Source organism: Eschrichtius robustus, chromosome 5 (assembly GCF_028021215.1).
Source record: "Eschrichtius robustus isolate mEscRob2 chromosome 5, mEscRob2.pri, whole genome shotgun sequence".
NCBI lineage: Eukaryota > Metazoa > Chordata > Mammalia > Artiodactyla > Eschrichtiidae > Eschrichtius > Eschrichtius robustus.
Window position 1 is genome coordinate 93,312,606 of NC_090828.1, and position 14,383 is coordinate 93,326,988.

The following is a 14,383-nucleotide window of genomic DNA, read 5'->3' on the forward strand; positions in this document are numbered from 1 at the left end:
GCCCAAGCTCCAGTGGTGGGAGCACTGAGAAAAAACTGCTGGACTAAGAGAGAACGTCAGACCCCAGGGAATATTAATCCGAGTGAGGCATTCCAGAGGTGCTCATCTCGGCGCCAAGACCCAGCTATACCCAACTGCCTCCAAACTCCAGAGCTGGACGCCTCAGGCCAAACAACCAGTAAGACAGGAATATAGCCCCCCACTTCAAGAAAAAAAAAAAAAAATGAAATGACAAAAAAATATGTTACAGAAAAAGGAGCAAGGTAAAAACCTACAAGACCAAATAAATGAAGATGAAATAGGCAACCTACCTGAAAAAGATTCAGAGTAATGATAGTAAAGATAATCCAAAATCTCAGAAACAGAATGGAGAAAATACAAGAAAAATTTAACAATGATCGTGAAGAACCAAAGAGCAAACACACAGTGATGAACAACACAAGAACTGAAACTAAAAACACTCTAGAAGGAATCAATAGCAGAATAACTGAGGCAGAAACATGGATAAGTGAGCTGGAAGAAAAAATAGTGGAAATAACTGCCAGGGAGCAGAATCAAGAAAAAAGAATGAAAAGAATTGAGGACAGAGTTGGAGACCTCTGGAACAACATTAAATGCACCAACATTAGAATTACAGGGGTCCCAGAAGAAGAAGAGAAAAAGAAAGGGTCTGAGAAAATATTTGAAGACCTTATAGCTTAAAACTTCCCTAACATGGGAACGGAAATAGTCAATCAAGTCCAGGAAGCGCAGAGAGTCCCATAAAGGACAAACCCAAAGAGAAACACGCTGAGACACATATTAATCAAACTATCAAAAATTAAATACAAAGAAAAAATATTAAAAGCAGCAAGGGGAAAGCAACAAATAACATACAAGGGAATCCCCATAAGTTTAACAGCTGATCTTTCAGCAGAAACTCCGCAAGCCAGAAGGAAGTGGCAGGACATATTTAAAGTGCTGAAAGGGAAAACCTACAAGCAAGATTATTCTACCCAGCAAGGATTTCATTCAGATTCGAGGAGAAATCAAAAGCTTTACAGACAAGCAAAAGCTATGAGAATTCAGCAGCACACAACCAGCTTTACAACATATGGTAAAGGAACTTCTCTAAGCGGGAAACACAAGAGATGAAAAAGACCCACAAAAACAAACCCAAATCAATTAAGAAAATGGTAATAGGAACATACATATCGATAATCACCTTGAATGTAAATGGATTAAATGCTCCAACCAAAAGACACAGACTGGCTGAATGGATACAAACACAAGACGCTTATATATGCTGTCTACAAGAAACCTACTTCAGACATAGGGACACATACAGACTGAAAGTGAGGGGGATGGAAAAAGATACTCCATGCAAATAGAAATCACAAGAAAGCTGGAGTAGCAATACTCATATCATTTAAAATAGACTTTAAAGTAAAGAATGTTACAAGAGATAAAGAAGGACATTACATAATGATCAAGGGATCAATCCAAGAAGAAAACATAACAATTATAAACATTTATGCACCCAACATAGGAGCACCTCAATACATAAGGCAAATGCTAACAGCCATAAAAGGGGAAACTGACAGTAACACAATAATACTAGGGGACTTTAACACCCCACTTACACCAATAGACAGATCATGCAGACAGAAAATAAATAAGGAAACACAAGCTTTAAATGACACAATAGACCAGATAGACTTAATTGATATTTTTAGGACATTCCACCTGAAAGCAGAAGAATACACCTTCTCCTCAAGTGCACACGGAACGTTCTCCAGAATAGATCACATCTTGGGTCACAAATCAAGCCTTGGAAAGTTTAAGAAAACTGAATTCTTATCAAGTATCTTTTCCGACCACAACGCTATGAGATTAAATAACAATTACAGGGAAAAAAAAAACAGTAAACAACACAAATAGATGGAGGCTAAACAGTGTGCTGCTAAACAACCAAGAGATCACTGAAGAAATCAAAAAACTTAAAAAATACCTAGAAACAAATGACAATGAAAACATGACGATCCAAAACCTATGGGACACAGCAAAAGCACTTCTAAGAGGGAAGTTCATAGCAATTCAAGCTCACCTCAAGAAACAAGAAAAATTTCAAATAAACAATCTAACCTTACACCTAAAGCAACTAGAAAAAGAAGAACAAAGAAAACCCAAAGTTAGTAGAAGGAAAGAAATCATAAAGATCAGAGCAGAGATAAATGAAATAGAAATGAAGAAAACAAGAGCAAAGATCAATAAAAGTGAAAGTTGGTTCTTTGAAAAGATAAACAAAATTGATAAACCTTTAGCAGGATTCATCAAGAAAAAAGGGAGAGGACTCAAATCAATAAAATTAGAAGTGAAAAAGGAGAGATTACAACTGACACTGCAGAAATACAAAAGATCATAAGAGACTACTACAAGCAACTCTATACCAATAACATGGACAATCTAGAAGAAATGGACAAATTCTTCGAAAAGTACAACCTTCCAAGATCGAACCAGGAAGATTTAGAAAATATAAACAGAACAATCACAGGAATAAAATTGAAACTGTAATTAAAAGTCTTCCAACAAACAAAAGTCCAGGACCAGATGGCTTCACAGGCAAATTCTATCAAACATTTAGAGAAGAGTTAACACCTATCCATCTCAAACTCTTCCAAAAAACTGCAGAGGGAGGAACACTCCCAAACTCATTCTACGAGGCCACTGCCACCCTGATACCAAAACCAGACAAAGATATCACAAAAAAAGAAAATTATAGACCAATATCACTGATGAACATAGACAGAAAAATACTTAACAAACTACTAGCAAAGAGAATCCAACAACACATTAAAAGGATCATACAGCATGATCAAGTGGGATTTATCCCAGGGATGCAAGGATTCTTCAATATACACAAATCAATCAATGTGATACACCATATTAACAAATTGAAGAATAAAAACCATATGATCATCTCAATAGATGCAGAAAAAGCTTTTGACAAAATTCAACATCAGTTTATGACAAAAACTCTCCAGAAAGTGGGCACAGAGGAAATCTACCTCAACATAATAAAAGCCATATACAACAAACCCAAGGCAAACCTCATTCTCAATGGTGAAAAACTGAAAGCATTTCCTCTAATATCAGGAATAAGACAAGGATGTTCGCTCTTGCCACTATTATTCAGCATAGTATTGGAAGTCCTAGCCACAGCAATCAGAGAAGAAAAAGAAATGAACGGAATCCAAACTGGAAAAGAAGTAAAACTGTCACTGTTTGCTGATGACATGATACTATACATAGAGAATCCTAAAGATGCCACCAGAAAACTACCAGAACTAATCAATGAATTTGGTAAGGTTGCAGGATACAAAATTAATGCACAGAAATCTCTTACATTCCAATACACTAACAACGAAAGATCAAAAAGAGAAATCAAGGAAACAATCCCATTTACCATAGCAACAAAAAGAATAAATACCTAGGAATAAACCTACCTAAGGAAGCAAAATATCTGTACTCGGAAAACTATAAAACACTGATGAAAGAAATCAAAAATAATATAAACAGAGAGATATACCATGCTCCTGGATTGGAAGAATCAATATTGTGAAAATGACTATACTACCCAAAGCAGTCTACAGGTTCAGTGCAATCCCTATCAAATTACCAATGGCATTTTTCACAGAACTAGAACAAGAAATTTTACAGTTTGTATGGAAACACAAAAGACCCCGAATAGCCAAAGCAATCTTAAGATAGAAAAACGGAGCTGGAGGAATCAGGCTCCCTGACTTCAGACTATACTACAAAGCTACAGTAATCAAAACAATATGGTACTGGCAGAAAAACAGAAATATAGATCAATGGAACAGAATAGAAAGCCCAGAGATAAACCCACACACATATGGTCATCTTATCTTTGACAAAGGAGGCAAGAATATACAACAGAGAAAAGACAGCCTCTTCAGTAAGCGATGCTGGAAAAATGGATAGATACACGTAAAAGAATGAAATTAGAACACTCCCTAACACCATACACAAAAATAAACTCAAAATAGATTAGAGACCTAAATGTAAGACCCACACTATAAAACTCTTAGAGGAAAACATAGGCAGACCACTCTATGACATAAATCACAGCAAGATCCTTTTTGACCCACCTCCTAGAGTAAGGGAAATAAAAACAAAAGTAAACAAATGGGACCTAATGAAACTTAAAAGCTTTTGCACAGCAAAGGAAACCATAAACAAGACGAAAAGACAATCCTCAGAATGGGAGAAAATATTTGCAAATGAATCAATGGACAAAATGATTAATCTCCAAAATATACAAGCAGATCATGCAGCTCAATATCACAAAAACAAGCAAAAATGGGCAGAAGACCTAAATAGACATTTCTCCAAAGCAGGCATACAGATGGCCAACAAATACATGAAAAGATGCTCAACATCACTAAACATTAGAGAAATACAAATCAAAACCACAATGAGGTATCACCTCACACCAGTCAGAATGGCCACCATCAAAAAAATCTACAAACAATAAACGCTGGAGAGGGTGTGGAGAAAAGGGAACCCGTCTGCATTGTTGGTGGGAATGTAAATTGACACAGCTACTATGGAGAACAGTATGGAGCTTCCTTAAAAAACTACCATATGACCCAGCAATCCCACTACTGGGCATATACCCTGAGAAAACCATAATTCAAAAATACATGTACCCCAATGTTCACTGCAGCACTGTTTACAAAAGCCAGGACCTGGAAGCAGCCTAAATGTCCAGCAACAGATGAATGAATAAAGAAGATGTGGCACATATATACAATGGAATATTACTCAGCCATAAAAAGGGATGAAACTGAGTTATTTGTAGTGAGGTGGATGGACCGAGAATGTGCCATACAGAGTGAAGTAAGTTAGAAAGAGAAAAACAAATACCATTTCTAATGCACATATATGGAATGTAAAAAAGAGGTACTGATGAACCTAGTGGCAGGGCAGGAATAAAGATGCAGACGTAGAGAACGGACTTGAGGGCATGGGGGAAAGGGAAAGCTGGGATGAAGTGAGAGAGTAGCATTGACATATATACACCACCAAATGTAAAATGGATGGCTAGTGGGAAACTGCTGCATAGCACAAGGAGATCAACTCTATGCTTTGTGACATCCTAGAGGAATGGGATAGGGAGGGTGGGAGGGAAGCCCAAGAGGGAGGGGATACGGGGATATATGTATACATGTAGCTGATTCACTTTGTTGTACAGCAGAAACTAACACAACATTGTAAAGCATTTATACTCCAATAAAGATGTGAAAAAAAATTAAAAATTAAAAAAATTAAAAATTATAGAATAAGATATCTTAGAAATTTAAAATGTGCTGGCTGAAATAAAAAATATTCAATGGAAGGGTTGAAAGATGAAATATAATAAATATTTTAGAAATTAGAATAAAAATGCAAACAGAAGAAAAAACAGTGGAAATATCTAAAATTTGAAGATCGATTAGAGAGGTAAAACATCTGTCCAAGGAGTTTCAGAAGGAAGAGAGACAACAGAGGTAGAAAATCATATAAAAAATAAATCTCAGAACTGCAGAGCATGAGCATATTGGTAAAATATTCTCCTAATGGCCAGTAAAATAAAGGAGAAAGGACTCACCCCAAAGTACATAATTATGAAATTTCAGAACTTCATGGATAAAAAGAAGATTCAGAAAGAGGAAAAGAAACAAACAGGTAACATACAGAGATGAGGTCAGAATGACAAAAACTTCTTAGCAACAATACTGGAGGCTGGAATACGTAGAGCAGAGCCTTCAAAATTCTGAGGGGAAAAGTGCTTTTTAACCTTGAACTCCACACCCAAGCTATCAGTCAAGTACATGACAAGCAGAGACCCTTTCAGACATGAAAAATGACTTCCAATGTGTCCTATTTTAGCAATTCTAGAAAACAGAGCAACAAAGGCAAGGAAGAGAAACACAAAACTGGGAACAAGGGGTTCAAGATGAGAAACTGTGCAGCAGTCCACACTGAATCAGGAGGGCAGAGGGCTGTGGAAAGATCTCCCCCACAAAAACATAATAGAGTGTTTTGAACAGTGCTTAAATGTTTCAAAAAATTAATATGGGGGACTTCCCTGGTGGTCCATTGGTTTAGAATCTGCCTTCCAATGCAGGGGACACGAGTTCAATCCCTGGTCGGGGAACAAAGATCCCACATGCCACAGGGCAACTAAGCATGTGAGCTGCAACTACAGAGCCCACGTGCTCTGGAGCCCATGCCGCCACAACTAGAGAGAAGCCCATGCACCACAACAAACAGCCGGCACCCTGCATCGAAATATCCCGCATGCCACAGCCAAGGTCCCATGTGCCGCAACTAAGACCCAATGCAGCCAAAAATAAAATTAAATAAATGAATATTAAAAAAAAAAAAAAGATGCTCCACATCGCTAAAAAAAAAAAAAAAAAAAAATTAATAGGGGTATGTCAGCTGGAGCATCAGGGGGAAAGTAGTAGTAGACTCAAAGAAGGCAAAAGAAAAGATGAGGCAATTTTTAATTTCTGTATAAAACAAAAAGCTGAAAAAAAAGGAGGCAGAAGTATGGTACACTGCTTGACTCAGCAGAGAACAGAATCTATGTAGAAATAATAATACAATCACTGTTCATTGATCTAAGTATTTTGATATAACTACTTTCAAGGGAGGTAATAAGGAGGGAAAGGGGTAGGTAGGTGAGAGATAAATCTTCAGCTGACATAGGAGAAAATCAATAAGAAATATTCAACACAAATCAAGAAACATCAATAATGAGTATATTACTTAGAAATATGGAGGTAAACATCAGGATAAACAGTAAAAAGAGTTGAAACTGGCTGCCTCTGAGGAAATTAAATGGAAGACAACATGCAACTGTAATATCTCGTCATGAGAATTGCAGTAATAGTTAAATTTCTTACTCTGTGTACCTATTTCTTTTCATACAAACTGTGTTCAACATCTTTTCCAGAGATGATCAGAAATGGTACTGGAACCAAGGAACAAGAAAATACAGATCATTAATTTTCATATTTACTGATTTATAAGGCTGACTTTGGTTTTCATCATTTCATATCCTCTCTTCAATTTATATTGGGTTTGCCAAAAAGTTCATTCGGATTTTTCCATACCATCTTATGGGGAAATCCGAACGAACTTTTTGGCCAAACCAATATTTCAAGTTCTAGAATAACATGTATCATATGCTCTATTTCTTCAACTCTTCACTTCTCAACTCCCCTAAATACACACACACACACACACAAGACAGTGCCCCTCATTCTACAAGTACTTAATGTGCTGGGGATATTTTATGCAACATTTATTTATGTTCTGGGTACTGGGAATATATCAGTGAATAAAATCAACAACATCTCTCTCTCCTCAGGCAGCCTCCATTATAGTAATATTTAGAAAAAAATCAGAGTAATTTATTTCAAATTATTTAGGTAATATAGACTTTTTCTGGCTTATTGGGAACATTACCAAATTAGTACTTGTGGCCTCCAAGGAAAAATGATTAGAAGTTTTAGCAGTGAATCCCATGCCATATATTTCTATGCTTTTTGATATCACAGAAATAACACCATTGAGAATTTATTATACACATAGCTCTAAGATAAATTAATAGCCATAGATGTAATTTAAATGATTCCAATTTAATAACATTCTCAGAAGAAATATTTCACTAACTTCTAGCACATATTCAAAAAATTAGCTTTATCCTAAGAACACTGTATTGTCTCTAAGATTCCTAAACTTAAATATACATATAAATATATATATATAAAATATCATTTTTCCTTAAAGTTCTTTCAACTCTGAAAACGTTATTATTTAAGCTATAATTAAATATTAACCTAAGTAAGATCCTTTTTTCTTACCCAACATCATTTTCATAGTCTCGTTTTTTTCTTCCAAAAAGATTAATTTTAACTTATCTACTTAGTTCTTAGAACATAGGTCATTATTCTCATCCTTTTTATTCACTGGGAAGGATCTACTGAAATTAAAACTTTCCAAGAGTCTGTCATATAGAAAGTTTTAGAGCTAAAAAGTCAGCGAAATTACCTATGACCATTCACTAATAAAGTATATATAGCTGTCAAATTGGTCTCACCTCTTTTGTGAGTATAAAGGAAAGAAGTATGCAAAAACTGCATAACATAAAAGCAAGAATATTTCAAACATCAAATAATTATATAATAATGATAAAAATAATAGCTAACATTTATGAGTAGCTACAATACACTAAGTGTTTCACTATATTTGTTTTACTTTGATTTTCAAAACAGTCCTCTTAAGTTATTTACTGCCCTCATTTCCAATAGATAAACAGGGCTCAGAGAGGTTAAATAACTTTCTCCTTTCTAGATGCTTAGGACTTGAATGTGAGTTGGCCTCCGTACAAAGTATACAAAGTATACTTTTTCTAGTATACGGAGTGACCTCTGAGGATGACTTAAGGCTATTAAAAGAACCTCTCACGAAAAGACAAATATGGATTTTTTTTCTTTCAGACCTCATTATTCATAGCAAATTGTTTTCCAGTCTTTTTATAAATACTTGTAAAATGTAATTTGGAACGGTGAAAATGTTATGGAACTAGACAGTGGTAATGTTTCCAACACACTGTGCATATACTAAATGTCACCGAATTGTATACTTTAAAATGGTTAAAGTGGTAAAGTTTATGTTATGTGTATTTTACCATCATAATTTTTTTTAATGTCATTTGGCCCAAAGGAAGTAAATTAGAAACTTATCCTTTATATACACAGGATCACACATTTCAAGGTCGCCTCTTCATTTCTAAGGCTATATATTTAAATTCTACCTCACTGCTAGGGACTTCCAAACTTTTATATCTGTAGCAGAGACCTGACTCCTGAATTCAGACCCAACTTCCTGGTCAACATCTCCATGTGAATTTCTAAAAGACTTAAAAATTGAACATGTCCAATACCAAGTTACTCATATTCCCTCCACGCCAGCTCCTTCCCAGTAGCCCAGGTTAAATGATGGCAACTCCACTCTCCTGGTTGCTCAGGGCAAATCCTCAGTATCACCCTTGTATCTCTCTCCCTCCCTCTCCCCACACCAGTACACCATAATGGTTTTACCTTACAACAATGTCTCTCAATCTGGGCAGTACTGACACTTGGGCAGGATAATTCTTTATTGTGCGGGCTGTCCTCTACATTTTAGAGTGTTTAGCAGCATCCCTGGCTTCTACTCACAGATGTAGCTAGCACAACCCAGTTGTGACAACCAGCTGTGACATTCCCAAATGTCCCCTGCTGGGCACAATCTCCCCTGGTAGAAAACCATGGCCTTAAATATATCCGACCTCCAACCCCTTCTCACCACCTTCTCTGCCATGACCTTCGTTCAAGCTATTATCATCACTCGTCCTTATTTCTATAGTAGCCTCCCAGCTGGTTTCCTTGTGACCACTTGCTCAACTGACCACCCAAGATAATCCTATTAAAATATTATTTTTAAAAAAAAATCATGTCACCACTCTCTCAAAACTCCCCCATGTCTTTCTATCTCGCCCAAGAGTAAAAGCCAAACTTGTATTCCAACCTATGAAGACATACCTGATTTGGGCCTGATTACCCTTCTGACCTGACCTCTTATCACTGCCCCCCATGTTCACTCTGCTCCAGCACGGTGGTCTCTTCTCTGGTCCTCAAACATGCCACCGCCACGCCTGCTTCAGGGCCTTTTGCTCTTGTGGTTCCCCCCATCTGGGATATTCCCTGATATCCCCATGGCTGGCTCCCTCACTTCCTTCAGGTCTTTACTCAAATCCCCTTCCTCAGTGAGGCAGCCCATAGCCCACCCACTGCAAATGTCAGTCTCTCAGATATCACTTATGTATGGAATCTTAAAAAATGATACAAATGAACTTATTTACGAAACAGAAACAGACTTCCCGAGATAGAAAACAAACTTATGGTTACCAAAGGGGAAAGGTGGGCGGGGGGATAAATTAAGAATTTGGGAGTAATATACACACACTACTATATATAAAATAGACAAACAAGGCCCTACTGTATAGCACAGGGAACTATACTCAATATTTTGTAATAACCTATATGGGAAAAGAATCTGAAAAAGAATATATATATAACTGAATCAGTCTGCTGTACAGTGAAACTAATACATTATAAATCAACTATACTTCAATAAAAAAATAAATTAAAAAACTACAATGAGAAAAAAACTCTTAGTCTCTCACCTATCACTGCATATCCTTCCTCCTTGCCTTATCTTTCCTCCTAAGCACTCATCACCATCCAACACACTCTCTATTTAACTTCTTGATCGTGTTTATTAGCCTGTTCATGAGGATCAAGGATTTGTCAGTTTTATTCTCAACTTATCTCATGTATTTGTAATAGTGCCTCGCACACAATAAGGTCTCAACAAGGATCAGAGGAATGAATGAACCTCTTAGGACCAATACTGAGAAATTTTTTAAGAGACCACTAGTCTCTTGTGGCTTCAGAGGCCATGATCTGTTCACCTCTACAAAGCATGCAGACATGAATAGCTATGTGTTTACTTAAAACAACAAGCAGCATCACTCCTTATCTGATACTCTTGTTGACATGATCCTTCTTTCTTGGCGTGGATGTCAAATTGCCCAACACTAAATATAGATCAACAGATCTCATCACAATGATGACAGGCATTCAACAGCCTTGCCAGATCAATGACCCCACAGCCTACATCTCATCAGACTCTCACGCAGTAGAGAAATCTTTAGCAACATAACATATCACTCACTTATTATTCATCAATCCATTGTTTTTCCAAAGCCAGGACTCACTTAGAAATGCTTCTAATTTGGATGAGGTTGAGTAACATCTAACCTATGGGCTCAGGGGAAAAACAATAGATACCAGCAAAGAGCTTAAGTGATTGGCGCCACAATCTAAATCCAGAGAATGGTTTCCAGGTTTCTAAAATAAGGTATATTTATCTGGGTCTCCAGGGAAATCTGTTCAAATTCCAGATTACACTGGACCCGAGTTGTTGGATTTGATAATATACTACAAAAAAATGCAGTTAATTTCAACTGCAATCGAGCTTTTTTTTTAAATCCAAATGAGAAATAATAAAACATGCATAAGTAGGTACAGATTCTAAGATGTTGAGGTTGTCTTTGAAGGTGATGACCCAGAATGCTCTAGGGCATATGACTCCTCAAATTGATTTACTGCCTTTAAAATAATGTTGCATTCATGTCAGTACTATTTATAATAGCAAAAAACTAAAAGCCACTGAAATGCCAGGCAATAGGGAAAGAAAAGATAAACCAATAGGGCACTGTTTAAATAAATTATTAAACAAAATTACAAAAGAAAACTATGCAACCATTAAAAGATGAAACTGACCCATGTGCACTAAAGTGTAATATTCATCAAGATATCATTATATGATAAAAGCAACCTGGGGAATATGATTCTGCCAAGTATGATTCTGATTGTTTGAAAGAGTGTTTGTGTGAATGTACAAACAGGTATGTAAAAATTAGATATTTTCAGATCCACATTCTCCACCATTCCACACTTGGCTTCCTGCCCAGGAGGCAGGTCTGTATGGAGGCATCGATGGGTTCCCTTCCCTTGCCTTGTGGCTTCTGGTTGGATTCAGCCAATGAGATCCCTGGCAGGAGATGTGAGGACAAAGACCATTCATCACCTTGAGCCTCTTCCCAACTTTTCTCTGCACTTTGTTTATATCCCTCTAAAGGCCACAGCATCTCTCAAGCACCCTCTCCATAAAAAAGTTTTCTCTCCAGATTCCAGAAACTACTTCCTTCCTTTGCCCCTGCAGACCCAGTGTTATGAAGACTGATACCTGCTCAGGGGCACTCCACAATTCCTTGTAGCTGATCTTAAACCTTGCTCATACTTTCCTACTTCTGTAAATAGTTCTTTTATTAAACTCTTCTCAATGAACTACTTTGCATGCACCATTTCTTTTTTTGGCAGAACCCTAACTAATAATTTTAGTAAAACTTACGTGTGTGCATTTTGTGTGATTTATATACACAACTATGCATAGAGATGTACTTACATGTGCAAGGAATGTTTCTGAAGGATATATAAGAAAAGGGAGAGTGGAACACATGGCCTAGACTTTGGCTTTTAATTTTATATCTCTGAAATTTTTTCAACTTTTAAAATGTCTGATCACATACAAGTAATAAATTTATAATTGAGAAATGAAACCATATGGGAAAAAATATATGTTATTACCTTTTTGATGGCACACTAATGAGGGAAAGAATAAATACCAGAGAAAATGAGAGTGATGACATGGATATTCATTTTGAACAGTGCAAAATATCTGATGGGAAGCATCCTGACTTCTGAAACTTAAGTGTGACAGCTACCAAAGTGTCCATCCACTGTAGAGTGGGTCTGTACCAGCTTGTTCCATTGACCTACTTTTAGAAAAGCAGGCCTATTTCTAAAATTTCCTTCAAAATAAGCCCATTTTCTTTTAAATTTATTTACTTTTAAAATGTATTTACTTTTGGCCGCGTTGGGTCTTTGTTGCTGCACGTGGGCTTTCTCTAGTTGCAGCAAGCGGGGGCTACTCTTCATTGCGGAAGCCCGTTTTCTTAATGCATCCCATTCATGTTTCAGATTTGCTACTTTCCATCTTAATTGCACTTTTTTGAGAACTTTAGACAGGAGTACAGTCACATAAATGTGCTTAATTAGATCTGATAAAATGTTTACTCTTTTCTGATTGAAACAAAATAGCCCCATTCACATAAATGCAATCTTGACTTTTAGAACTATTTCCAAACTTCCTAAAACTACAGTGAGGTAAAAAATGAAAATCACTAATGTAGTATTAGAGCCCACAATTAAATTAATTTATAGGGGCTTTAATGCAATTAAATTTCCTCCAGACTGTATCTCTAATGGTGCTGGGGTTTTACTTAATACACTTTACAGCATAATTCACTTTCGTTTTTGCAAAACCTTTTAAATATTGCAAATATCACTATTATACATATTTCCATGGTGACATAATATGTTTGCAGTCTATTTAATTTACGGATGATGAGACTAAAGTGAAAACTCTCTGAGGACCATAGATCTTCTAAAACATCACATTTTCCAGTTCTAAGATATCAGGTGTATAAGTTATCTCTATTTGCAAGAATGGACTCTTGAAACAGTAATAACGTATTTTAAATGATCTGATTGTGAAACTTTAAGAAAATTAAAGTCTAGGGCAAAGAAAAACATCAGTGATACAAACAGCCAAGATATTTGAGGTTCATAATTTAAGCTGATAAAGTATTAGCCTTTAAAATTAAACAGATCTTTTCCAAAGCCACATTAAGGAAATATCTAGAAAAGAACATAAGTTATACACAAGTCTCCAAACCTCAACTCAACTTATTCATATACTTATGTACGAGGTAGCTTAGGATCTCAGAACACATTAAGGCAACTGTAAAATTATAACTAATGGGCAAAGTTGTTAGGATAATATTTCATGCTCCAAAACTTAGATATACAGAATCTATGCTAGAAAACATTCAATAATAAATAGCTAACTAGTTTGTACCCTAAAAGAAAGAGACATGTATTACTGGTCCAAAGCATTTTTAGCTGAGGATATCAGCTAAATTCAGAAGCCATTTTCGCTACAAATGTGCTGCACAGCGGTGATATATTTGACAAAGGAGAAGCAGATGTAACTATGGAAATCATAACTTTAATTGACAACAACATGAAAATTCAGAAGGATAACAAGCATCATGGATGGAGGTGACAATTATGCAGGAATAAGAATCAAATGTATTATAAAGAAGAAGAATCTATTTTTTCCCTCTCTGGAGATTTCCCACTACTCCACACATAAGAAGTACAAGGATGGAAAGAAGAGTCTTCTCATTAATGAAAATGGGACAAAGGAAGAGCCAGGACATCCCTACCTGGTTTCCAGATGAACTGATTATCCTTTTTGCCTTCCAAATGAGCTGCATGGGACAGCAAGAAAGAAAGTAATAGAAATAGCTTCCTCATTCTCCTCCATACCCAGCGAGTGACAGCCAGATTACCCTTTGGAAACATTCTTCAGATTTTCAGCCTCTTGACTTGCCTATTCCTAAAAGAAAAAAGAACATCGCATAAGTTTCTTCTGTAAAGAAATTACAAAAACTCACTTGGACTGCTAGAACCTTTAGCATAATGACATTACAAATGTACCATGACCATAAAGAAAGTTTACAAAATATTAACATTTTAAGGTCAGATGTGAATTAGCCCATGCTTTCAATCCTTACCCATGAAAGGTGTTATCA

At 36.3% G+C, this 14,383-nt stretch overlaps 1 protein-coding gene across 1 annotated transcript in view; it reads right to left on the reverse strand.

Annotated features, from left to right (window-relative positions):
- Nucleotides 1-14,153, reverse strand: part of THSD7B (thrombospondin type 1 domain containing 7B) — a 786,243-nt gene extending 772,090 nt beyond the window's left edge. The window contains exon 1 of the mRNA XM_068543998.1: nucleotides 14,015-14,153. Within this exon, the coding sequence (XP_068400099.1) occupies nucleotides 14,015-14,153 (139 nt within the window). The remainder of the gene's footprint in view (nucleotides 1-14,014) is intronic.
- Between the last annotated feature and the right edge of the window lie 230 nt (nucleotides 14,154-14,383).